Consider the following 23,236-nt stretch of genomic DNA (forward strand, 5'->3'; position numbering starts at 1 on the left):
AAGCGACTCCTTTTACCATCAGAAATATGCACAGTGCTGCAGTACTGGAAGAAAATAATGGTGCTGCTTGTAGAGTCAATGTGGCATGAAACAACGCTTATTCGTGTTTTATTGGTGATATGAACTACCCTTGGGATATGGAAACTTTCTCAGGGCAGAGAGTAATCCTGTGAAGTAACTGAGAGATGGCGACTGGACCAAGGTCAGCCAGAGATCTTTATGGATGAGAAGGGATTTGAACCTGGGTTTCCTTGATTGTAGTCCAACAACTCTAGCTGCTACACTACACTGGCTGTCCAAAAGTGAGCTGCTGTTCAGGAGCATATTATAGCATGTGCATAGCTGCATCTAGGAAAATGGTTGAGATTCTGTGACTCACACACCATGGATTCCTTATTTAGCCACCGTTCCCTTTCACAACACTGAACACTAGTGAAGAAAAAGATGCTTACGTCAGGAAGCGATATGACGAAGTCATGCAGCTGGGCCTTCTTAGCTGCTGCTATCACTTCTTCCATAGAAATCTCTCTGGTGTTATCGCCGTATTTTATATTGTCAGCAATGCTACAGCCAAACAGCACAGGTTCCTGGGACACTATCCCAATTTTAGATCTCAGAAAGCGGACATTTACTTTCTTGCTGTCATGTCCATCTATCAACTGCACAGGAAAAAAAACACCAGAAAAGACAAAATATTTATTTATGGACTATTGGCGCCGTCGTAAGGGAACCTCAGTTGTTTTAAATTTTAAGTTAAGCTTACACTGAACTTACTAAACTTTAAATAATTTTCACATGAATCTATGCTGAATGCTTAAACCCCTTTAAGTAAAATTATATTTGAAGTATCTCTTCATTCCAATGCTGTTTAGAACTAGCCTTATAAAAGAGTGCCTGAATTCAGTTGGGTAACTTATTTTGAATGCATTTAGATGAACCACTTGTTTGGTAGATTTCATGCAAATAAGTCCACTTACTTTAAATGGTCAGGCGGCATTGCAGCCTGGGGACGGCCCCATGCCAGCCATCTGGAGGCCAGTTTGGGAGGACTGCAGGCCTGCCTGTGGATTGGCCAATGGTAGGCAGGCTGGATATGGGGATTCCCCAGGGGGCGGGACCAACCAGCTGGTGACCACTGAGGGGTTGCTTCTATCCGACACCCAGATGGGGGCTAGAGCCATAGAACTTCTCCAGTGGTGACCCTTTGAGGGGGGATACCCTTATTTGATGTAGGCCATAGGGCCTCCACCCCCACCCCGTGGTGTAGTTTACCCTTAGATACACTCCCAGCAGATGGACTGGAGTTAAATAAACAACTTCACCCAATGCCTATGCCAAAACCTCACATATGTATCCAATAAAGTTGTGGCCTTTTTGAACCCAAAGACTCTATATGCTGCTTGGTCATGGGGTCTTGGAACTCAAGCTTTCATCCTCATTAGCAGCTGTCATTCTGATACAAGGTAAGTTTAGTATATGGAATTTACCAAGCAAATTGTTCTCCAAATTCATGTGAAATATGTTACACAAATGAGTTCAGTGGAACTCGGGTTACCTAGTTAAAAAAATGTCTGTTTGTCATAGCTAATAGATGTACAGGTTTCACGTAAATTTCCCTTTACGTTTTACACATTCATAGCCTCTCTTTACTTTTTTTTAAAAAAGGGACGTCTGTGTAATTTCATTTATCGGAAGCAGGGCCAGCCTATGCATTAAGTAGAGCGAGGCACCCACGTCAGGCAGAGGTTGCCAGCATTTTATTTTTATTTTTTTCATATAATTTTTATTAAATTTTCAATATACATTCCACCAAAATTTAACATCCGCTTCTATCCTCTACATCTTTTAGACTTCCCTCAGCATGTCTGACAATTTTCCGTATTATCACTTCTACTCACATTTCTCAATTTTATATTGCTCTCTGACAATCTTAATCTTATCATATTTTTGAGGTTGCCAGCATTTTAGTGTGCATTTCTCTTAATATACACATTTCTGAATGCAATCATAACACATTTTATACACAAGTTTTATGCACATATTTTATAGACGTATATGCAATTTTGATCTGGAACCCATGGGGAAAGTGTCAAGCCTGTTCGAAAGCTACCAGACCACAGACAGCACTGAGTGAGCAGTTTGCACCAACAGATGTTGGAAGCAGACTGAGTGAAGCCTTTTATGCTTCTGTTTCCAGATTGCATCCTCCTGGCTCTACCCTCAGAAAGGGCCAATGCTCTGGCTTGAAGACAGGCACTCCTCTTTTATTCCATGACCTCCCACCTGATGTATTCCTTGCACTGCAAGCTGGGTGATTTGCAGTGAGATGCACCTGCTCCCTTAGGGGGAAATGTCCACCAGAGTCCAGGCTCTGGCCCCATAAGCACTGATGGTCTGGGAGGTTCCCCTAGGAGTTCTCATCCAACCACTTCATGCACTGAAACCAGAACTGGCTGCTTCTGCATCCTCCAACTGCTGGGTTCAGGGGGTCGTGATGGGAGAACTGTGGGTTTGCTTTATAACAACTCTTCGGCGCTCTTTTACTATGTATGAAAGCAGAGAAGGCTACATACCACTCTTCCTTCCTCAGGGTCATAAAAACGTTCCAGAAGTTGGACACTGGTACTTTTGCCACATCCACTACTTCCAACAAAGGCAAGGGTCTGTCCAGATTTCACAGACACCGAAAGACCATTTAGCACTTGGACGTTGGGACGAGAGGGATATGTGAACTTGCAGTTCAAGAATTCAATGCTTCCACGAAAGTTATCCTGATTATACAAAGGGAGAGAGAGAGAGAGGGAGAGAGAGAGAATGTTCTGCGTGTGGTTGAACTGAATTCACAAATGACTCTTATGAAAGTAATGATTACTATTACCACTATTCCTATAACTGTCACGATCAATTACACTTTTAAAACCGATTAGCCATGTAGCTCTTAAATGATAAGCAGATGGAATCTAAATCAATTTGCATGCTGCAAAACCTCACTGAATAAGGAGACAGTTGCACCTTAGTGTGGGAACATACAAGACATTGGTTAAAAGGAGAAAAATCTACCACTTTGTGGTAGAAGGAAATAACCTCATGCATGTTTCAATCAGATTTGCAACATTTGCAACATTGACACTGCAATAAAAAAAACCCAGGCCCCAGGCTGCAAAAATATAACATGTTCAGTACAGTGTGGAAGGTTTAAAAGACATGTTGACAATGATTGCAGCTGACCTCTACCAACTTCTGTTGTTTCCTGCGGTTCTTACCTAAGAGACAATGTCACAGCACCAGCATCACTGAGAAAAGTAAACCATTTGCTCATTTTCCATGTAAACTAAGACCTTTAAGTCTCTTTCCCATCAAATTAGGCACAAGGAAGTGGGAGTCAGCATGTGTGCAACCTGCACAGGTTGCTGGAGCTGATGGAAGTTGTGGTCCAAATCATTTGGAGAGCGCTAGGTTGGCAAAGCCTGCTAACAATCCTGAGTCCCGGAGCTTTGGTTTGCTGTTACCCAAATTATTAATCTGGAGACACACTGAACCTGTGAAATTGAGTTGAATAACTGCACTGATTGATCAACTGGCAACAGACTTACGTAAGTCATTTAATCCCTTTGATTTCAGCGCATCTGCTCTGGCTAACACTGAATAGCACCCGCTTTGTTCAAATGGGGCTTACTCATATAAGTGTGCATAGGACTGCTGCCTGGGACTTGCCCCCACAAATACCACTACTTTAAAAAATATATTCCATGTCATTTCAGAGTCGGACACTCCTCAGAATGAACCTAGCGTAATGCCCCCAGCGCAATAGGAAGGGAAGTGGTTTTCACATTACTTTTATGTGTATGATGGCTGAAATAATTCTGAAGCAGCAGCGTCCGGTTCCTGAAGATGCTGAACCAAAAAGAAGAACCAATGAAGCAACAGAGGCTGGTGTATCAAGGGAAGCTTCCTTGTACTGTATGGCCTAACATAAGACAAGTCCACTCTCTCCTATTGTGAGTTATATCGCTGAGGTTTCCGTTCTGTACATATTGTGAAACCATTCTAACAGCCGCCAGTTTACAGATACATTAATCTAGATGAGCTGCTTTGTGCATTTTTTTTGTAAGTCATTTGTGCCTCATTTGTTAAATAACAGCCAATTTTCAATAGCCAAAGGAAGTGGCGCAGGATTCCTAATACACCTTTCTCTGCAAGTATTGCCTAAGTTCCTCATATTTGCACCATGACAAAGTGAGGTGCAGTAAATTCACTGACGTGCAGGTGTCCATTACATATCCAGCATTACAGTCTGTGGCTTGTACAGAGTTCTGAAGGGCAAAATAAAATGTTTGCTGTTACCAGGCAATACCAGGCTCGTCATCTGATAAATCTGCCTTCATCAAGAAATATTGTATTCACACACATTCTCCCTCTCTCTCACCGGTGTGGTGTAGTGGTTAAGAGCAGAAGACTCGTAATCTGGTGAACCAGGTTCGTGTCTCCGCTCCTCCACATGCAGCTGCTGGGTGACCTTGGGCTAGTCACACTTCTTTGAAGTCTCTCAGCCCCACGCACCTCATAGAGTGTTTGTTGTGGGGGAGGAAGGGAAAGGAGAATGTTAGCCGCTTTGAGACTCCTGAAGGGGAATGAAAGGCGGGATATCAAATCCAAACTACTACTACTACTACTACTACTACTACTACTACTACTACTCTTCTTCTTCTTCTTCTTCTTCTTCTTCTTCTTCTTCTTCTTCTTCTTCTTCTTCTCTCTCTCTCTCTCTCTCTCTCTCTCTCTCTCTCTCTCTCCCTGTGTGTGTGTGTGTGTGTGTGTGTGTGTGAGACTATTTTGAGACCTTCCACTTTTCTTTGGTGGAATCAAAGTGACCAACTGTGGGCTGCTTTGCACATCATTGCTTACCATGTACGAGCAGACATCTCACACTTCATTCCTCCCTTAGCTCTTGTGGCAGCAACAAGCCAGAATCCTTGGCTTAGAGTTGATGTCTGGGTCCAGGCACTGTGGTTTGTTTTCTCTCAAACAAGACATGATCAGGAAGCCAAGAACGAGCCTTGGCTTCAGACCATGCTTTGGCGTGTGTGACTTGACACATCCCCAAGCCTGGTTTGCGTATGCTAAGCTAAGGACCATGGCTTGTTGCTCCACTTGCGCCAAGGGAGGAATGAAGTGGTAGCCAGGCCTTATGCAGTTAGAATGGCACCACACACACAAACACACATAAGAGGGAGGTATTAGTAGGTTCTGGGGAGCCCCAAGGTTTGCACAAGTGCAAAAACCTTTAGGGGGGAAACCCCAAAAGGGTGGGAGGGGGCTGCAAAAATAGCCCCAAGAAGGTTGAGCACACGCAGCAGCCACAAAATGCTGATTGACTGATCTGGTTGGGCGGGAATGACAGAAAAGCAGGTGGAAGAGCAATGGAATAGAGTATTCTGAACTCCACATTTTGCAACATTTTGTCTCACATACGACTTTTAATTAATACTGAAGAAAGACACCACTTTATGCTGAATCAATACTTCACTCACACATGTTCAAGTCATTGTGTGATGGCTGCAGTGAGCAGGTGGCAAACATGGTGAGCCCATAATCTACTCCGCTGAAGAGTTATTATGTGGTGTGAACTTTCACTAGGAAGCTAAGTAAAATTCTGTGGAGCTGCTCGGTTCATGGCTTTGTTTGAGGTGGAAACATTTCCCACAAGTTCTAAATGGCCTGAAGAGTTGTCCATGCATGCTGGCTGTGACTCTCCAGGGATCCAGACAGGGTACATACCCAGAAAATGGAAGGAATTGAACTGGGAACCATCTGCATTCGAAGCAAATGCTCTGTGATGGCCACTGAGTCTCAGCCCTCCCCCCATGCCAGTGCTATAGCAGGTACATGGCTATGCTGGCACTGGGTTCACAAGGGTGCTCAAAGCACAGCTGCTTCCCCTTCTTCCTAGAAAAGATTTCCTAACAGACCACATTTTTTGCAGACTAAGAAAAAGGAAACCCACAATTGCTGCCTGTTAAACCAGGAGGTTTGATGATATTAACCATCTGGTTGCTGTTTTTTTAAAAATTCTGGTGTTTTTTATGTTGTTGGTTTAGTTCCTAATCGGTTTTAATCACACCACCTATTTTTCACAAGGTGCCTTGAGGACCTTAGAAATGTGTCTAAGTTTCAAAACATCAGTGCTCACAGAAGACTGCAAGAACAATAGTACAGTGGTACCTCGGGTTAAGTACTTAATTCGTTCCGGAGGTCCGTACTTAACCTGAAACTGTTCTTAACCTGAAGTACCACTTTAGCTAATGGGGCCTCCTGCTGCTGCTGCGCCACGGGAGCACAATTTCTGTTCTCATCCTGAAGCAAAGTTTTTAACCTGAAGCACTATTTCTGGGTTAGCAGAGTCTGTAACCTGAAGCGTATGTATCCCGGGGTACCACTGTATGTTGGGAGGACTTAACAAGGGGCTAAGACTGGAGGGACAATCTGGAGACAAAGAGCATATAAATCTTGAGACGAGGAGAAATTTATCAGATGAGTTACCAGAAATCATCATTTAAAGAATTCCTTCTTCTGAAGCTGAGAGTACAATGAAAGGTCGGGCCACATTCATGGTGCCTGGGGTATGTGCACTAACTTTATTCAAACTACAACTGGCCCCAAATTTCCTTACCCTGGGCACGTATTATTTGTTCAAGCCAATGCAGTTTTCTTTAATCAAACACACTCTGTGCCCTCAAGGTACAAGCAGACCTCGTATTGCTCTAATTTTAGGTTCTTGACACACTATAATCTTCTTTGCTCCAGTACAGAAGAGGGAACTGGATGACCTTCGGATGCTACAATTATGTGATTCTAATAACACGAATTTCTCCTCTTACCCATTTTTCTCCAGCATCACTGTAAACACTGATTCGGGGAACACGATCCACCAGCTGAAAAAAGCGAGCTGCAGCTATTTTTGCTTTGGCATAGTTTGGCGTATAGGAGGATGCTCTTCCTAATGCAGTTCCACTGGTCACAATAGCAGAAATCACCCTGAAATCAGGAAGGAAAGACGTCAGCTTACATGATGCTTAGGAAGAAGAGCTGCAGGTCTACTATCCTGTTTCCATCAGTGGCCTGCCAACTATGTCAAGCAAGGCTGGAAGGCAACAGCCTCCCCCCCCTCCCCATGGTTGGTCTCCAATAACTTATATATGCCTCTTAACACTGAGTTGTCATTCAGTTTTATCATGCCCACAAATGTGTCTGTTGAGAATGCACGATCAACTAACAGGTTCTATTTGGGAAAGATAATTTGTGTGGGTGTGTTTCTGTTCCTTTACCTAAAGACATAGCTGTAGTGAAGTCCTTCCTTGTCAACCAAAAATCCTCCATACCGATAGGAGACCGAATTGGCTATAAACAGAATACTCTGTGCAAAACCAAAGCAGAATCCATAAACATTTGCTTTTTTGACTGCTGCTCTGTAAGGGACTTCCAGCTCTTTCTCATATGCTTCAATAAATTTTTTCTCCTTCCCAATTCCTGCGACAGTCCTGATGTTTGCAAGTGCTTCATTGGAAATCTGTTGAAAAGAAAAGGAAATGGAGGAGTAGCAAAGAGCTATTAGATGTCAGTGTGAGAGATATGGGCCATACATCTGGTGAGCTACTGTATCTCTATATCTATCTATCATCTATCTATCTATCTATCTATCTATCTATCTATCTATCTATCTATCTATCATCTATCTATCTATATCTATCTATCATCTATCATCTATCATCTATCATCTATCATCTATCATCTATATCATCTATCTATCTATCTATCTATCTATCTATCTATCTCATCTATCTATCTATCTATCTATCTATCTATCTATCTATCTATCTATCTATATCTATCTATCTATCTATCTATCTATCTATCTAATCATCTATCTATCTATCATCTACCTATCTTTCATCTATCACCTACCTACCTACCTACCTACAGTGGTGCCCCACAAGACGAATGCCTCGCAAGACGGAAAACTCGCTAGATGAAAAAGTTTTCCATTTTGGAGGTGCTTCGCAAAACGAATCTCCTATGGGCTTGCTTCGCAAGACGAAAATGTCTTGTGAGTTCCTGCGGGGTTTTTTCCTCCCCCCCTTTTTCTAAGCCGCTAAGCCGCTTATCAGCTGATCCGATAAGCCGATATGCCGCAAAAAGCCACTAAAAGCCGCTAATAGCGCTAATCCGCTAATCCATCAACGGGCTTGCTTCGCAAGACGAAAAAACCGCTAGACGAAGAGAATCACAGAACGGATTCTTTTCGTCTTGCGAGGCACCACTGTATTATCTATCTATCATCTATCTATCTTTCATCTATCACCCACCTACCTACCTACCTGCCTGCCTACCTACCTATTATCTATCTATCTATCTATCTATCTATCTATCTATCTATCATCTATCTATCTATCTATCTATCTATCTATCTATCTATCTATCATCTGTCTATCTATCTATCTATAGTTTTGAAGTGTAAGTTTGGTTTCCACACCAGTTTACTAAGAATCTCTAGTTTTCAACTGATTCAGTTGAACTTACTAAGGTCAGGCCAATGGAGACACTCTAGGCCCTCATACCCAAATCAGCTCCTCAGTCTGAGGAACTTACCTCATTGAATAGCCACACAGACTTACTTTGCTTTTCACTTTGTGTTCCACCTCTAACCCTTGCCTGTCTAGCTCTACCAGCAGCCTGTCTTTGATCATATCCTTGAATTCTATCTCTCTGATCCTTGTCTGCTACCACTGGAACCTGACTACTAGCATATATTTGCCCATGTTCTTGCCTTCTGGCCCTCTTACTGCAGCTAGTTTCAGAATCTGACCAAGGCCTGACCCCAGGTTTCCTAATCTAATATTATTTTTTTACTGTACTGGTGACTTTTCCAATATTGGGCAAGAAGAAATTCCTGGCATGGGTTCTCATATCTGGGCGAGGGTGATGCTGTCTACATAAGCATCTGAAGTACACATTGACAATAGAGCTAAACAAACAAATGGCTTGTCTTAGCTTGTTCTGCTCCTATTCTTTATCACATTCTTAAGTTGCTGGTAATAGCTGTGGACAGACACCATTCTCTCATTGTAGGCTTTTACGCCATTTGTTCTGCGTAGCTATACTGTCACTTTCAGTCCTATTATCAAACTTTTAGCAGCTTTGGCTGATTCTCTGGCTGCATCCCTAACTGGAGAAAGAAAGCAGATGCAGTCCTGGTTACATCCGGATTAGACTACTGTAACACACTCTACACAGGGCTGCCTTTTGCAGACAGTTCAGAAGCTTCAGCTGGTGCAAACTGAAGTTGCTTGTGGAGGCTAAGGACATATGTAAGATAGATTGTGTACCAGTTACACTGGCTGCCAGTACATGTCAAGGCCCACTTAAAGCACCCCCCCCCCTTTGTGATTTGGATGCCCATATATGCAATGCCAAGTGCATCTTTCAACTCTATCCAACCAATTGCAACCAGAAGCTAAACACTTTATTTACCCTCTGAAGTCACACTGCCCTTCTGAGAAGAAAAATCAGGCTTCCAAGGAACAGAGACTTTAAAATACTGCTTGACAAGTAGCGGGGGGCGGGCGGACATTTCAACCCTACATGGCTATGCCAGGCCCAAAATGCCTGTTATCATTGACAACACTGGATGATTGCATTGTTACTCACCATCTCATTTAATCTTAAATGATGTGCTTTTTTGTAGTTGTTTTAAACATTACCTTCCCAGTTGCTTCCAATGCTTGTTTGTCCTGAGAGGCAAACCCTGTTAGCATCTGAGACTGCACCACACCGGATAAAGCCAAGAATGGCAAGAAGCAGATGATGACCAAGCTGAGCTTCCAACTGAAGTAGAAAGCAATAACAATGGCCACCCCGATGTTGGTGACGGAGTTCACAATCATTCCTATCTGGCTGCCGGTTGCCTTAAAATAAGCAAAAGGAAAAAAAGAAAGAAGAAAAAGATCACCAACACACTCTCCCACATTAAGCACTGGGACACTTGTTGCTACCACAAAGCTGTGAAGGAAGGAGAGCTATTGTTTAACTTCCAGCTCCTATTGCCAAGGAGAAGCAAAGAGTTAGAAGGGATTTTGGAGGTAATCAGTTGCACAGCCACCTTCTCAGTGCAGGATCTGCAGTGCAGCCTCTCTGATAGATAGCCATTCAGATAATAATAATAATAATTTATTATTTATACCCCGCCCATCTGGCTGAGTTTCCCCAGCCACTCTGGGCGGCTTCCAACAGAATATTAAAATACAATAACCTATTAAACATTAAAAGCTTCCCTAAACAGGGCTGCCTTCAGATGTCTTCTAAAAGTCTGGTAGTTGTTTTTCTCTTTGACATCTGGTGGGAGGGCATTCCACAGGGCGGGTGCCACTACCAAGAAGGCCCTCTGCCTGGTTTCCTGTAACCAGGCTGTAACCAGGATGTTGAAACACCTCCAGTGAAGGCAGTTGAGGCAGTCTGTCCCACTGCCAAACAGCTCTTTCCATTACAAAGTTTCTCCAGAAAATTTTATCCGAAATCTATTTCCCTGAAGTGTTCTAGACCCACCTTCAGGAACAAGGAGACTGAGCAAGGATGTGTTGCCAAAGCACCTCTTTTTCCTGCCTATGTTACTGAAAAACCTCTGGCACTCCTAATTGTGAAAACAGGCCCATCAGCAACACACTCATGGAGAGGGTCTGCAATGGCTAAGCCGCCCTCATGGCTGCAATGGACTTTGTTCATTTTCCCCAGTTTGTAGCAACCTTCCAAGAAGTGGCATATGGGAAGATAAGTTGGGTCCAAAGTGTGAATTATGGATTTGAAAGGAATTCCCATTTATGCTGTCTGCCCCTCTCGTTTAGGCCTCTATCTCAACCACTTCAGACTGCAGGTGGGGGCTCAAATGAGGGAACATCTATACACCCCCATTGCCTCTGTACATGGGAAATTGAACATTAAGGGGAAGAGTCCTAGGCTGTTCCCTGATGTGCTTGGTTTTTTGTGTAGGAATCTTTGAATTTAATCTGTGAAGAATCATTCCTTCATGTAAGCCCACACTTGGGAACGAAATGGCACAACTGAGACACAGCTTTATCATTTCAGTGAGAACTAGGTCATATACTTTTGGCTGAACGTTGACTGCTAAAAGATGCTCCAGTGTAAAAAAAAAATATCAAGATGCGAAATAGCCATTTTTTCTTAAAATCACCTTACCAGCAGCTTTCATTTCTATGGATTTTCAGAGGCATGTTTATCCAATAAACCCATAACAATAATTATCTTGTCTCAATTTGATTGAGTGGATGCCCAGCTGATGTGGCAATATCTGAATTGTGTTAGCTACTTTTATATAAAATTTCTTACCCCTTGAACCTGAGAGGCATCAGTTGCTAGTCTTGTGGTCAAAGCCCCTGGGCTGTTCCTGTGGTCATCAAACCAACCAATTTCTTCACCTAGCATGGCCTCGAAGCCAACCTTCCTTAGCCGTCTTGTAAGCAGCTCACCAGATTTTGCAAATGTATATCCCTGAAATGCATTTAAAGAATGTGTAAGTCTAGATATGCCAGCCACAAGGCACCTAAAAACGAGTAAAGAAAAGAAATGGAACAGCCAATCTTAATGGTCATTTACCTGTAAAAACTGTGTAAAAAATGATATAACTCCAACCAATACAAAGAGCAGGCAGATGCCGTTGATCTGCAATCTTTGTTCTTCTTCATCCAGGATAGAAAAGGTCTTTTGGGAAAGAAAATAAAGGGCCATAATATTAAGTGCCAACTAAAACAGTATAATTTTATTATCTATTTAGGCAATTTACACACGGCTTCATTATAATCATCTCTAAGCAGTGAATTGAGAGCCTCTACTTCAGAATTCATGTCACATGATTGCAATGATATTGGAAATCATAGGATCATGCAATCTAGCCCATGGGTAGCCTGCAGATGTTATTGGACTCCAACTTACAGCCTGCATGGCCAGTGGCCATGGTTGTTGTAAATTGTAGGGGGTCACTGTATTGGGTACCTCCGATTTAGCACATTTTGGTTTTACAGTTGCCTTGAGTATTGTTTGTGTGAGAACTCAGTGGAGTCCTGCAAGCAAATTTGGCCTGGTACAGCACTGGAAGGACAGATCCTGAAGCTGAGGCTCCAATACTTTGACCACCTCATGAGAAGAGAAGACTCCCTGGAAAAGACCCTGATGTTGGGAAAGATGGAGGGCACAAGGAGAAGGGGACGGCAGAGGACGAGATGGTTGGACAGTGTTCTCGAAGCTACCAGCATGAGTTTGACCAAACTGCGGGAGGCAGTGGAAGACAGGAGTGCCTGGCGTGCTCTGGTCCATGGGGTCACGAAGAGTCGGACACGACTAAACGACTAAACAACAACAACAACTATTGAATTTCCCCAAATGTAATCAATAGGCTATAGATTTTTTTATAAGGGACTTTTCCTCTACCTAAGTACAGCTTGGTACTAAAAAAATAAAGAGGTGCCAGGCCTCAAATCTGTCAGGAGGAGAAGCCATTCTCTCTAATCTGAAATGTATTTGGTTCTACTATAGTGGATCAGACAAAGTGAATATTGTTTTTCTATCTCTCTTAACCTCTTTTCTGTTTTTTCTTTCTTTCTCCTTCTCTATTTCTCTACCCCCCCCCCCATTTCTGTGTTTTTATTGTATCTCTATAAAAGTCTTGGTTTGGTGAAAAAATGGGGAAATGTATCAAATTTTGTATTTTTCTCTATACGCTTTCATAAAATTTATTTTTTAAAAATGAAATGTATTTGTTTCATATAGAATAATTACCCTACTTTTCTTTATGTAGTCCGAGGCGATAAATAGCATAATTATAATAAAACACTATTAAAACCATTAAGAAAAAGGAAGTGTTGAGAATATCAGGCCAGCAAATTAAACTGTGTTTCAGTAGTTGCTGCAGGGAAGTATCCCATTTAAATGGTGTGTGCGCTATTCATAACTGATGGCACTATGTTTAATACCTGGGTTTCAAAAACAAAGGATTAATCCGCACCAAGAAACTAGAGAACTTGGACCCAACTGAAGTACAAACAAATCACTGACGTGGGGGGAAAAACCACACAAAAATCTTCCATGCAGCTTTTAAGAGGCATAAGGGACTAATAACCAGAGGAGAACAATGGCAAGTAGCGAGTCTTTGAAAAAGTCAGGTTTTAAAAGCCCTTCAATCCGCTAATAAGTCTTCAGAGAAGGAGCAGAAGGCTCAGTAAGTCCCACTGCCTCTTTTTTGGTAAGCATTTATTTAAAACGTTCCCCTAATCCTCATAAAGTCAGCCGCAATCACATGCTCACTGGGAAATGTAAAACTAAATTTGTGTGTGTGTCAAAACTCAAATGGAAAAACAGGAAGTTTTCTGCTTTCTTATAAACATGCCCAAAGCCCCACATCCGTGTCATTAAGAGACATTATAATCAGTGTGCCTTCAAGGGAGGGCATAGATCCTGTTTGTTAACTCTTTGGGACATTTGTTTTGGAGGTCAACAAGCTACCTGTTATCTTTGGCAGAATGGGGAAAGTAGCCAATAGGAAAAAGTATGAGCGCTCAAAGAGGGGTCATTCTTTATGCTCATGAAATCCCTCCCTCCCCACCCCCCATGTCTTTTGGACAAGTTTTTTGAGCCACCAGTTCATAGGCATGTTGACAACAACAGACTTAAACACTAACTTTTAAAGCAATTGCTCTCAAGCTATAAATGCTGATCTCTGAAGTTTGATCTTCCAGACTTGCTAACTAACTTTTACACTATCGCCAGGTCATGAAACACGTGCTTTGTGTTCCCGTTTGATGTTTGTCTATGCAGGGCAAATCTTAGTAAGTCAACTAATCTGTAACTACGTACTCCAAACTGATTAGAAGAAGCAAACAGAGACTGTATGTACCCTTGTCAACTATGAAAATCCTTTAATAAAAACTAAGTTGAGCAGAAGCAATTCCCACACCAGCTGGATTCTAGTCTTCAAGTTTGCCCCCTTAAAAGGGGGGGATCTGCCTTGGAACTAAACATTATATGTAGAGGAAACCTTGGACTCAGCTAATTTAGTCAAGAAACAGCGTTCTAAATGCATTATAAATATGCAGCACCAGATTGAGCCAGAGAAGGGAGGGGCGGGAGATTCTAAGCATTTTTCCATAGCTTTTTTTTCTTTTGTTATAAAGATTTAATTTCTGACTTATTAATAGCATTTCCCCCCTGTGTGTAGATCCATCCCTTGTGTCTGTAGCAAGTAGATGGATCAGGACACAAGTTCTGGCCCCATTGTTAGAGGCAGTATGCTCTGGATGCCCGTGGTTGTGAACCACAAGTAGTTATCTATTGCACTCAAATCCTGTGGGTGTCCTTCCCAATAGGCATCTATGAAAACAGAATGCTGGGCTAGTTGAGGTGTTTAGACTTGATACCCCGCCTTTCACTCCCCTTAAGGAGTCTCAAGGCAGCTAACACTCTCCTTTCCCTTCCTCCCCCACAACAAACACTCTGTGAGGTGAGTGATGCTGAGAGACTTCGGAGAAGTGTGACTGGCCCAAGGTCACCCAGCAGCTGCATGTGGAGGAGCGAAGACACGAACCCGGTTCCCCAGATTACAAGTCCACCGCTCTTAACCACTACACCACACTGGCTCTTAGTTGGCAGAGGGAGCGTGTTCCATTTTGCTACCTAAGGTGAAACAGGAAGGTGCCACCCACTACCCCTCCACCAAATCCTCGCTCGCCAGGGCTGCTCAGTGTGTGGTTTCCTGGTTCTGTCAAGATCTCACAAGAGAGCTATAAGATCCCAGAAACCACAGCTGCTTATTGCTTCTGCGTGGCAATGATGGCGGCGGGGCACCCCTGCCACAGGTGTTCTGCAGATGGCCAATGTGCTTCATTTTTTCTAGGAAATGGGATTAGCTGACTCCCAAAAGGAGATGCTTTGTTCACAATAAAACAGAGCAGTGGAATAAATTATGGCTGTCTTCGCATGAACTTTCAACCAATACTGCTGCCCAAAGTCGATCAACGTTGAGTTTAAGTGACTATAAAATGCACAGTGCAAAAAGGGAGCAATATATGCATTTGCTTTCTAAAAGCATATAATGCCTTCATGGGAGTCTGTCAGCATGCCTGTTTTGTTGTTTTGATAAAACCATGCAAAGGGGTTGTTCAAAGCCTTTGTGGCTTTAGTGCCGGTGAATTTAATTCACCACCAGCACTGGCTATTGTGTCTGTGAGTTTACTGTCTAATAATAAAATGCCTCCATACTTCAGTCAGGTAGGAAAGGGATAAAGTATTTTTTGGAATATTGTAAATGTATAAAAGCAGACCCTTATTATATTGCTCACTTCTTTATAGAATCATAGAATTGTAGAGTTGGAAGGGAGCATGAGGGCTATCTAGCCCAACCCCTGGCAATACAGGAATCTTTCACCTAATGTAAGACTCGAACCCAGGACCCTGAGATTAAGAGTTTCATGCTCTAATGACTGAGCTATTTATGATTACTAGGATGCCATGGAATTTATCAAGGGGAAGAGGGCATATAATTATTCTTCTCTTTTCAGATTTAAGGTTGCAGTCCAATGCACTGTTTTATGGGGAGATGTCTCCGTGAACTCAGGGGAATTTGCCAAACAAACAAGACTCAGAGTCTTCTACTTGTTTCTCTTGAAAGTAGCCATTGGTGTGAGGTGGAGGGATGCTCTAAGCTTAATCAAATTAACAGTACTGAGGTATGGGGGAAGAGAGGTACCTGAATTATGCCTGTCTCCCCCTCTCCACTCCCAGCAGGGCCAGTTGCAGGATGTGTTTGTGTGTGTGTGTGTGTGTGTGTGTGATTTCAATCGAGAAATGTATGGAAGACAAGGCTGGACACCCCCCCCCCCAGTGCTGCTGCTCAAATAACTGCTTTAAAGGAGAAAGAAAAATGAAACCCTTTGGAGATCTGAAATATCTCCTTTATCACCATAGTGCCTACATATATGAAAATATGTCCGCCTCCTAGAATGCATGAAACTGGCTCTTAATGCAAGACCCCAAACCCCCTGCTCATCTCCAGAGTACTGGTGTTTATGGGTCTGTTGAGGAAACAGTCATGTCTTTTTTTGCAACTGACTCAACCCACAAGTTTCAATCATACATTCTCCAACAGTTTACAAAACTGTTGGTGGGCCTGTCATTGTAACAGAAGACCCTCCTTCCCAAGATAGACCTCTCCCCACCACCACCAATGAATTCCAGAGCACCCCCAGAAGCCTATGAACCTCAAGATTCTGGAATGCAGCTGCCCGGTCCTTGGGGTCTGCTGGGAGAGCCAATTGTCAACAGTCCCCTTCCCCAACCTGGTGTTCTGCATGGGAATTGGGCAAATGACCACAAATGTTCAAAAACTACTAAAAGCAGCAAGCCAAAATGTTGGAAATGAAGTAATAAGGACTGCTTGGCACACCCATGGCATGCAGTTGTCCTGCATAATACAAGGGTAGTGAAAAACCATATTCAATACAAGAAGGAGGAAATTAGTCATGACCTACTCCAAGAATCTGACTGAAAAGCAAGGCATAGAGTGGGTTGACTGCCCCGTTGAAGCCTGCTCCAAGGGATCCAATCAGCATGTAGGGCCATTCAGGAGCATTGTATTTCAGAATTCTGGTAACATTAGCAGGCTTCACTTCTTCCACTTTTACAGCCGTTGGCTCCTAAAAGAGAAAACGGGCAAATATGTTGATATTCTTCTTTCCGTGCTGCCCAGTAGAAACTTCGAGGAAGGGTTATACAGCGAGCTTTTCAAGAGGACCAGAGAAAGGAAACAAAATGGATGTTTTTGTCAAATAATGACCTTCTTAAATGGACTGTCATCTTCTTCATACTGCCTGGTGCTATAGATATGCTCCGAATGGTTCTGGGCAACTGACATTGGGTGGTCCGGTACTATATTTGACAACTGAGATCTGGAACGCTGTCGAAGGGAAGCTCTATGAAAGAATAAAGAGAAAAGGTGAAGTCTTAGGAACAGCAGTTTAAGGAGTTTGCATCTAGCGTTATTACTTATCACGATCATAGTTTACGGAAATACTTACTATACCTATATCCTGAGATTTATGGCACAAAGCTTGACATGTTTGCTCAGAAGTAAGTCTCACTGAGTTCAAAGGGGAAACTTCCAAATAAGGGCTCCCCCAGACAACCTATTCACAGTATTAAGCCTTCATCCCGATTTGTTTGCACAAAACTTAAAAATCAATCAATCAATCAATCAATTATTATTAATTAACAAGCCTTCTGCTCCTGTCCCTTTGCCAGTTCAAAGAATACCCATTCTCAATGGTGGGCTGATTCTCATTAAAAAAATAAAACTGCCAGGTCAAACTCCAAAAGAAACTGGTTGCTGCCTGTCATATTGGGAGCCTGTCGAGTGGGAGCCGCCCAGAGTGGCTGGGGAAACTCAGCCAGATGGGCGGGGTATAAATAATAAATCATCATCATCATCATCATCATTATCATCATCATCATCATCATCATTATCATCATCATCATCATCATATGTCTAGGGGTGCTACATCCTTTTCCCTCACCTGAAGCAAAACAGGAACGTGCTGTTACAAGGCTGCATTGTGTTGTGTTTTGTCCCCCACTGAAAGGCTTACCTCAAGCTGTCCCGATAACTTCCCCTGACGAAAGACTGCGTTTTCTCAAGCTTTGGTTCGGCTGCTGTAAAACAAAGCCAAAGAAGCCCATCAGAAAGTGAGATCACCCATTCCATTCTTATATTTTGGTATGTGTTTACAGTGTATGAAGCAAACCCGTTACAAGGCTGAAAGTTTTTGCTTCATGGTGGTTTGCTAAATATTCTACCTGAAGCACAGCAATTCTCTTTAGTTCAAAAAAGCGTGAGCTTAACTTAAAGTACACTTCTTTGGCAGAGCAGCTTTTTAAGGGTCCTGGATGTGCTCCTTTAGCAGCCCATCAGTTGTCCACACATGGTCCTATGACCCCATGTTGAGCTGTATGGCAATCACTGGATTTGCAAAAGGAAGCTATGAAGAACAATGCTCTTTGCATGTACAAAGCACAGACCACTAGCACATGAAAGATCTTGAGCAACTGCCACACTAAGGATAGAAGCGAGCAGACATAGGAGCCAACTCCTAGGGGTCAATGTCCCTTTGCCCCCCTAAACTATTTGAAGCCCCCCCCCCAAGTTGAGACAGGCATTGCCAGTCAAATGGTGTGCATACATTGTGTCTTGCGATCTATTATGTGGGGTGGGGCTTACCTGCCCTCCCCCCAATATTTTATTCGAGTTGGCACACCTGCGAGCAGAAAAGCTACATGCTTTTGTTGGGGTGTACCACTTCAAGCGGGATGGGGGTGGCGCTGTGGGTTAAACCACAGAGCCTAGGGCTTGCCAATCAGAAGTTCGGTGGTTCGGATCCCTGCGACGGGCTGAGCTCCCGTTGCTTGGTCCCTGCTCCTGCCAACCTAGCAGTTCGAAAGCACGTCAAAGTGCAAGTAGATAAATAGGTACCGCTCTGGCGGGAAGGTAAACAGTGTTTCCGTGCGCTGCTCTGGTTCGCCAGAAGTGGCTTAGTCATGCTAGCCACATGACCAGCTGTATGCTGGCTCCCTTGGCCAATAAAGCAAGATGAGCGGAACAACCCCAGAGTCGGTCACGACTGGACCTAATGGTACCTTTACCATTACCACTTCAAGCTACAAGGGGTAGCTTGCATATTCGAATATTCCCTCACCTCAAATTATCACTGCAAATACACAGCTAGAATATCAGGATATGAAAGCTAAATTATAACCATTTTATCCTGATGTACTGATTTTACAGATACAGATATGTTTCATTCCAAGCAGAATTCAAGCATGCAGTCTCCCCTCCTACACTCTGAAATGGTGAGTCGCAGCACAAATTGCACTCTGTCCTTAGTTTATTCTCACAAATGCAGGGGACAACGGGTCAAGGCTGCTATAATTTTCTTCTTCACTGGTGATTAGGAAACACAGTGGGAATGGAAGCAGCCCTGAGACTTAACAATTTTAACAAGATGTTAAATTGTTTTTATATGGAACAACTGTGGCAAGAGTATTGTTAGCCCAGAAATGGAAACAAGAAGAAATTCCGATGAAAGAAGAATGGCAGACGAAATTAATGGACTATGCAGAATTGGACAGAATGACAGGAAGGATTCGAAACCTGCGGGACCAGAAACTTACAGTAGATTGGAAGAAGTATATGAATTATTTGAAGAGCAACTGTAATCAACAAATTATGCTAGTAGGACTACAAGAAGTTTTGTAAGGAGAAATATACGAAGTGTTACAAAGTAGAAAAAGATAAACATATTGGTTATGAGTTTGAAATGCAATAGGGAAGATAAGAAATGCATACTAAGAGATTAGATTGGAAAATTTTCAGACAGGATTGATGGAAGTAAAAAAAAATGAATAGGATGTAAAAGTATGTTTAATTACTGTTGAAAATGGTATGTTAAAAAACTAATAAAAAATTTATATATATATTAAAAAAAAAGGAAGCAGCCCTGAGACTATGTAGGCCCTGTGCCTTATATTTCCAAACAATGTATCCCAGAGTAGTAAGAAGATGCTTTCAGTTAGAAGAACGCCAAGATGTCTGAGCTTATATCAGCTCTGCATGCTCCAACAACTCTTTCGGAAATCTGAAGCGTTCTTAAAAACGGACTGCAGCACAGCAAGAAGGCTTGTTCAGTTTGTGTCAGCAAAGAATGCTGGTTGAGGGGTCATCAAAGTCTGACACTAGTAAAGTGGTCTTGCTCCCAGGGACCATAGCTCAGTAGCAGAGCACAGGCTGTGAATGCATAAGAATCCAGATTTGAACTCCAGCATCTCCAGTTAACAGGATCACAGGTAGCCATAATGGGAAAGCGTGTTCTCCTTCATGGAGAGCATGTGTTCCGGTGGGGGCCGCCAGGACACTCCAAAGTTGTGGGCTGGGCTAATTGATCATTGGCCACTGTTGTGATTGGGCTTCCCTTGTTGGGAAGAAGTTAATGTTGCCATTTGTTGATTGACAGCCAGAAATGCTAAAACTCCTTGCACGAAGCTAGGGCTTCCTCTTTTCGCCCGTGCATCGGATTGCCCGTCCCCCCTCCCTATATTTAGGGTTGTTCGCTTTGACCTTGCTATGCCTGTCATGGGGTCGTCTGCTCTTGGGGCAGGGGCCCAGTAGGAATTTTGTCCATCTGGCTGATTGGCTGGGGCCATTTGGTTTTTGCCTACTGCGTAGCAAATCGTCACAACTTGTAAGGTTGCGGTTAGGCATTGGTTTATGGTTTGGTTGGTTGAGGGGCATGGATTGGCTGTGCCTGCCCCTCTAATGCTGCTGCTGCAAGGGATTCCGTTAAAGGAATTGGGGGCTAACTATTGCTTGTCCACTCTGTCAAGGGGGCTCGGGCCATGCAAGAGCTCCTGGTTGCATTTGGGGAGGGCTGAGGGCAGGTTCCCTGCTCCGTCGCTACCCCCAAGTGTATTCCCCTTTTCTGACTTTTGCATCGTGCGGAATGTCAGTCTGTCCCCCATGGGGGGGGGCAGTCTGTCCCCCATGGGGGTGCCTAAGCAACCACTCACATTTTTGTATTTTAATAAAGTTGTGGCCAAAATTAAACAAAATTATGCCAAAAAACCTTAAACAAAAAATTCTGTGTGGTGTGTGAGTTATTGGCGTGGCCCTGGGGACCTTGACACACAAAGAGAGAGAGGTGCATCAGTGACCCAGAGATAGATGCACAAATAATCTAACCCTGGAATAAGGCACAGCTTGTTTTGTACCTATGTGTAGCACTGATTTTTCATGGGACCATAGGGAAATAGTTGTGTTAGTACAGAAAAGGAAATTAATTCCTTGAGTTAGTAAACCTTGACCTCGTGTTCAGAAACGCAGAATAAGGTACTTGCTTTGCACCGACGTGTCAGTGAGTGCCTTGTCCCCTTGGCTTTGCAAAGTTACCAGTGTGAAATAAACCCCTTTCCGTTCCATCAGCTCCTCGTGTTTCCCCCTTTCCACTGCTTTTCCATGCTCAAAGCCAATTATGACATCAGCAGTTCTGATTGAGGACAAGCGGTGAGCAATGGAGATGGCCGTGCGCCCAACGCGAGCCTAAAGCAATAGGGGGGGAAATATCGGTGAAGCAAACAGATGAGTAAAACAGGTAGGCTTTGGTCTCTTTGCTTTTGTGTGTGTGGTCGGTCATGGAGCATGGAATGAAGCCTAACTGGTGTAAGGACATGCAAAGAGCTCTATTGGATCAGACTAATGGCCCATCGAGGCCACTCACCGTTGCAAACCAGGTGCCTATGAGATGCTTGCAAGAGGGGCATGAATGCTGGTACACAGAAATCTGTACGTTCTGTGTGTGCCCGTCAAGCTGTCTTACACCAGCACTGATATTTATATTCATTTCCAAGCAAATGTTTGAAGAGCAGCATGCCTACCTCCCATCTCCAGCATTGCCTGCTATTTACTGAACAATTCCCCCCGCTTTTTTAACTTTGTGCTTGTGCGCTTCCTGGCTGTGCAATTCTGGTATTGGAACACTCATCTACTCCCATATAAATGAGTACGAAAGGTTGGAAGCTTAAAAGCTGTGGGTTTCATTTAACTAAGACATACTCAGAGCAGACCCACTGAGATCAAAGGACTTCAGTCAGTCGTGCCCATGGATTTCAATGGGTCCATTCAGTACAGGAAACACTACCTCTTCCATGTCATTCCCCAACATGACTCTTCCCAACAGCTCTTTGAGAGCTGTGTTGGGAAAGTCTTTGGGGGTAAACTCTTCCCCACCACAGGTTGAGCTTCTGATCTGCCACTGCTCCCTTCCCACGTTTCCACTGCTAACAAGCCTAACAATTCTGGAAACTGCATGCACGTTTGTTGGTTAATGGGTCGATGTGAGGTTCTAGGCTGTAGAAACTCGCATCCACTCTACTGATTTTCTTATGGAAACATGCAGCAAGTTCCAGAGCGCACATAGCGGGGGCCCGGCCTTGCTCCTAAAGGCTTCTCCATTCATTTCAAGAACACCCAGAGAACACCAATTTTGCATTGGAGCAAATGCAAAGCTCTGAATAGCACTGTCGTTGTTGTTGTTGCTAACTGGATTTTAGCCTGCCCTTCCTCTTTCTCTTCCCCACTCTGATCTCATCCTCACAAGAGAGATTGTGACTGCCTGAATGTGGGGGTTGAATATCGGATTCCCACTCCTACTCTGGCACTATAATCATTATGTCACATTAGGTCTCCTAACCACACCTCACCATAATTTTGTATCTTGTAAACTTATTATAAAAAGAAAGTTGTGGAGGGGAGAAGAGACTAATCTCTACCATTAAGGAGATTATACTTAAGAGGGTGTGGGTTTTTTTAAAAGTTTCCTACCCCCACCTCCATGATACTGAATAATAATAATAATAATAATAATAATTATTATTATTATTATTATTATTATTATTATTATTATTATTATTATTATCCCCTGCCCATCTGCCCACTCATTAAATATGCCAAACCTTATGAAGGGCCTCTTGCACTGTAGCTTCGCTTTTGTTGTCCAGTGCTGATGTAGCCATGTCCAGTAGCAGGATTTTGGGGTTTCGAACCAAAGCACGAGCAATAGCAATCCGCTGCTTCTGGCCTCCACTCATCTGACCACCACCTTCTCCAACCAGGGTGTCAAATTTCTAAAACGGTGGGATGGGAATATGAAACCAGTGACAAAGGTCTTCACCTCGATCCTATTCAATGGTGAGAGCTGCACCCATCCTCTGTCTGTGCTCCCAGTGCAGGTGTGAGCTTATGTATCTCTCTAGTCTAGCAGGAAACCCCCATGTGCTCCCGAAGCAGGTATCATCCACACAATTCTTTGTTAAGGAAATAAAACAAGCTTCTATTCCTCTCTGCATGAAATAGAACCATGAAGTCGGATCCACCTAACCGGGTGCTATCTATCTTTTTTGAGTGTCCTGGATCTCAGACAATAAATTTCAGCTGGCTTTCTAGCTAAGGTCTTTTTGGTGGAGCTTACACAATCAAAGCATGTGCTCTGCCATGGAGATATGGCTAGGTCCCCTCGAAATTGTCAAAATAAGTTTGAGAATGACATGTGTTGTACACCCTGACCCACCCAAAAAATAT

At 43.2% G+C, this 23,236-nt stretch overlaps 1 protein-coding gene across 6 annotated transcripts in view; it reads right to left on the reverse strand.

Moving 5' to 3' along the window:
• Nucleotides 1-23,236, reverse strand: part of ABCB11 (ATP binding cassette subfamily B member 11) — an 83,184-nt gene that overhangs the window by 2,790 nt on the left and 57,158 nt on the right. For all 6 annotated transcript variants that reach the window (XM_081195086.1, XM_081195085.1, XM_081195087.1 and 3 more), the window contains 12 exons: nucleotides 22,612-22,782; nucleotides 20,998-21,199; nucleotides 17,700-17,763; nucleotides 16,892-17,027; nucleotides 16,587-16,751; nucleotides 11,665-11,769; nucleotides 11,398-11,559; nucleotides 9,759-9,962; nucleotides 7,326-7,567; nucleotides 6,879-7,035; nucleotides 2,574-2,771; nucleotides 453-659 (listed from right to left, as the gene is read on the reverse strand). In XM_081195086.1, coding sequence (XP_081051212.1) covers nucleotides 453-659; nucleotides 2,574-2,771; nucleotides 6,879-7,035; nucleotides 7,326-7,567; nucleotides 9,759-9,962; nucleotides 11,398-11,559; nucleotides 11,665-11,769; nucleotides 16,587-16,751; nucleotides 16,892-17,027; nucleotides 17,700-17,763; nucleotides 20,998-21,199; nucleotides 22,612-22,782 — 2,013 coding nt within the window. The remainder of the gene's footprint in view (nucleotides 1-452; nucleotides 660-2,573; nucleotides 2,772-6,878; nucleotides 7,036-7,325; nucleotides 7,568-9,758; nucleotides 9,963-11,397; nucleotides 11,560-11,664; nucleotides 11,770-16,586; nucleotides 16,752-16,891; nucleotides 17,028-17,699; nucleotides 17,764-20,997; nucleotides 21,200-22,611; nucleotides 22,783-23,236) is intronic.

This window comes from Podarcis bocagei (assembly GCF_964188305.1).
Source record: "Podarcis bocagei genome assembly, chromosome: 1".
Lineage (NCBI taxonomy): Eukaryota > Metazoa > Chordata > Lepidosauria > Squamata > Lacertidae > Podarcis > Podarcis bocagei.